Source organism: Bidens hawaiensis, unplaced genomic scaffold (assembly GCF_021521415.1).
Source record: "Bidens hawaiensis isolate Kalapana, Puna unplaced genomic scaffold, B.hawaiensis_p1.1 tig00005084_1, whole genome shotgun sequence".
Lineage (NCBI taxonomy): Eukaryota > Viridiplantae > Streptophyta > Magnoliopsida > Asterales > Asteraceae > Bidens > Bidens hawaiensis.
The window spans coordinates 1,637,823-1,641,093 of NW_027491325.1; the positions used below are offsets into that span (position 1 = coordinate 1,637,823).

General features: G+C 40.7%; 1 protein-coding gene across 1 annotated transcript; it reads right to left on the reverse strand.

Annotated features, from left to right (window-relative positions):
- Positions 1-388: 388 nt before the first annotated feature.
- Positions 389-1,039, reverse strand: LOC143628920 (uncharacterized). The gene has a single exon (XM_077098363.1). It carries the CDS (start codon positions 1,037-1,039, stop codon positions 389-391), a length of 651 nt encoding a protein of 216 aa, XP_076954478.1.
- Between the last annotated feature and the right edge of the window lie 2,232 nt (positions 1,040-3,271).

A 3,271-nucleotide genomic window follows, 5' to 3' on the forward strand; every position in this document is an offset into this window, starting at 1 on the left:
AAATAGAGGAGGAAATATTATCTCAAAACATTCTGATCTCCATTCCAAATCAAACGAAACTAAATAGAATTCCAATTACAAAAGACACCCCCCTAACTAAACCAAAATAGCATACCACTCCCTAACATTAAAATAATAATAAAACATAAATATAAATAATATAAATTACGTAACAATACTCATCCGTTAAACTACTTTTTGCCCTCAAAAAGTAAGCCCTTCAACTCAAGCATCAACCTAGATCATATTGTTCGAGGTTCTCATCGTCTTTAACATGAATCACAAAAAGTTGTTTCTTCTTACAGTTATGCCCCGGGACGAACTTTTCAGAACACCAGCATTCCCCCTTTGACCTTTTTAAGTCAATTTCCTCACTCGTCAAGCGCTTCTAGTTGACATTTTTCGGTTTATAAACCGATGGCTCGTTGACTCCAGCTGTTAGATTTGGCAACAAGGGAAGTTTTGAAGCATTGATAGGAGGGGTAATTTTGGTATCTTCGCTTTGCGAACCATCCTCCACATCTTTAAGTCGATTCATTAAGCTCGTGTTGTTGATGGTTTGAAGTCTCGCTAACCCATACGCCTCATGTAACGTTTGGGGCTTGAACATCTTTACCGGACCTTTTATTCTCGGCTTCAAACCTTTCACATATAGGCTAACGGCATATGGTTCACTAATCGTAACCTTGTTAAGCAAGCGATCGAAACCTGAATTATAGTCATGTAGGCCATCGATGTCATCAATAATTTGAACCAGAGATGCTATTTCTTCCATTGCATCTTCAAACATAGCATTAGAGAAGCGTGCTGAAATAGCCTTCACATAGTCTGCCCATGGCAGATCTGCTACAGAACCCTTGCGGATTTTCATAAAGGCTTGATGCCACTCGATAGCATCCCCTTCGAGATGTATAACTGCACATCTGAGTTTCGCATTATCTGGAGTCTCATCGATGATGAAGAAGTGTTCACAACGATGAATCCAGCCCTCAACGTTTTCCCCGTTAAACTTGGGGAAATCGACCTTACCCACTCGCATCTACCGATAATTGACTCATGCATCTGCTCCGGTGTTGCGGGCATCACCAATACCAGAACCATTAATCGCCTTCAAGATCTGTTCTTGTTGGCTCATCATGGCGGCTAGGGTTGCTTGTAGTTCGGATATGGCTTTTTCGTGATCCTTGATTGTCTTCTCAACCTCTTGACTGCGAGTGTTAGTCATCTCAGCGGCTGTGAATCCGATGAAGATCGCCTGGAAAAAGCTTTGATACCTATGATACGGTTACAAAGATTGGAGAAGAAGAAACCAAATAGAGGAGGAAATACTATCTCAAAACATTCTGATCTCCATTCCAAATCAAACGAAACTAAATAGAATTCCAATTACAAAAGACACCCCCAACTAAATCAAAATATCATACCACTCCCTAACATTAAAATAATAATAAAACATAAATATAAATAATATAAATTACTTAACAAATATACATATCTATCATTTATGTTACAAACTCAAAATCAACCACACTTTTCAAACAATTTCATTAATTTATTACTTTTGGTTCGAGTTGGGACGAATTTAGGTCCAAATGAGTTTGGGTCGAAATAAGTTTCGGTTCTAAACGAGTTTCTGGTCAGAATGAGTTTCGGATCACAACATGATCTGGTTCGGATCGGGTTTTGGTCGTAATAGGTTCTTTCGGGTTGGGACGGGTTTCCATCGAGATAGGTTTCGAGGCATCACGGGTTTTTGATCAGGACACAGGACAGAGTTCTAGATCAAAACGAGCTCAATTTGGATTGGGTTTCAATTCGGTCGGGTATTTGTTCACAACTTTTTATCATACTCATGGCTCATTCTCAATGGATGACGACAAAGGCAGAAAGGCTAGGGCTATAAACAAGAGGTCCCACTCTCACGAATCACAACACAACCTCAGTTGAAATATGCACAAAGCAATGAAACACGAGGATGTGCCAAATCGTTTATAAAATTGAAAAAAAGAAAAAGAATTTTGTAGTTATTTCTAGATACGCTTTTCTTAAGGCTGCGTGCTATGGTGGGGGGCTTCGAAGCCCTTTCACAGTGCCACGTCAGTGTCACGTAGGCACTGGAGGCATCGAAGGCTCAGGGCATAATGCCCCTCTATGATGAGGGGGCTTCGAAGCCCAACATTTTTTCTTTTTTTTTTTATAAAACAAAAAAAATCAATACAAATAAAAATAAAAAACATTCAAATGAAAAAACCAATAAAAATAAAAACCCTACAAATAAAAAAAACCTAAAAATAAAAATATAACTAATGCTCGTCGTCCTCGTCCTTGTCCTCGTTTGCATATTTGGCCAATATCTCTGCTCTTCTTTTTTCCATCACCGCTTGCGACACAGGATCTAGATGCGATAGATCTTTTGTGATGAGCTCGAGTTCCTTTTGTTTCGTTCGCTCTTGGTGCATCGCTTTGTATTCCGCAAGCATTGCCTTTCTTTCTTCATGCGCCTTCATGAGGCCCTCCTGTTTTTGTTTTTTAATGTTGGCAATCTCGGCTAGCCTCCGCTCTAAGTTTTCAAGATGCAAGCTCGTGTCAGAACTCTTAGAGGATGTGGTTCTGGACGAAGATCCTCCACCTCTAGCCGCCGCCTTAGCTTTATCTCTTCCTACCGGCCGTGGCAACTCATCCGGCTCGTCAAAAATTAATTATGGATCCAACTCGTTTAGATTAATTTGACAACGACCATCGGACATGGGCTATGACGGCGATTGATCGGCCGAAGTAGACGTTGTCTTTGACCGTTTGGACGGTCGCGGTGGTGATGATGTCGGGACCGTATGCCACTTTGGCGAGCCTATGCATTGTCTCCAAACATCCAACATGCTAAAATCTTTATTATAAAGGGCTTTGTATTGTTTTAAGCATGCCTCCAACACATCGGCATCGCCCATGCCGCTTTTTCTGTTGTTCTGCACGCGGGTGTGAACGGCTGTGAAGTCGGTTATTTGTGTGCTAATGACTTCCATTTGTTGTAGACGGAGTCATTCCCGCGATACTCTCCTCGACCCATTAAAGCAAAGAACTTGGTGCATATTTGTACCGAAAACTCCGGCGAATGTTTGCCGTCACCTTCGATACATATAAAAGCTTAATATTAGTAAACAAAAAAATAAAACATGGAAAACATATAAATATTTTTATAATATACCTTGAATCGTGTCTTCGGAAGAGTCGATCCACGCTAAGGCTAACGCCATTACCTCGTCCGCTTCCCACA

Excerpts from the sequence above, each read along its gene's own strand:
- LOC143628920 (XM_077098363.1), bottom strand. The coding sequence starts at position 1,039 with ATGCGAGTGGGTAAGGTCGATTTCCCCAAGTTTAACGGGGAAAACGTT.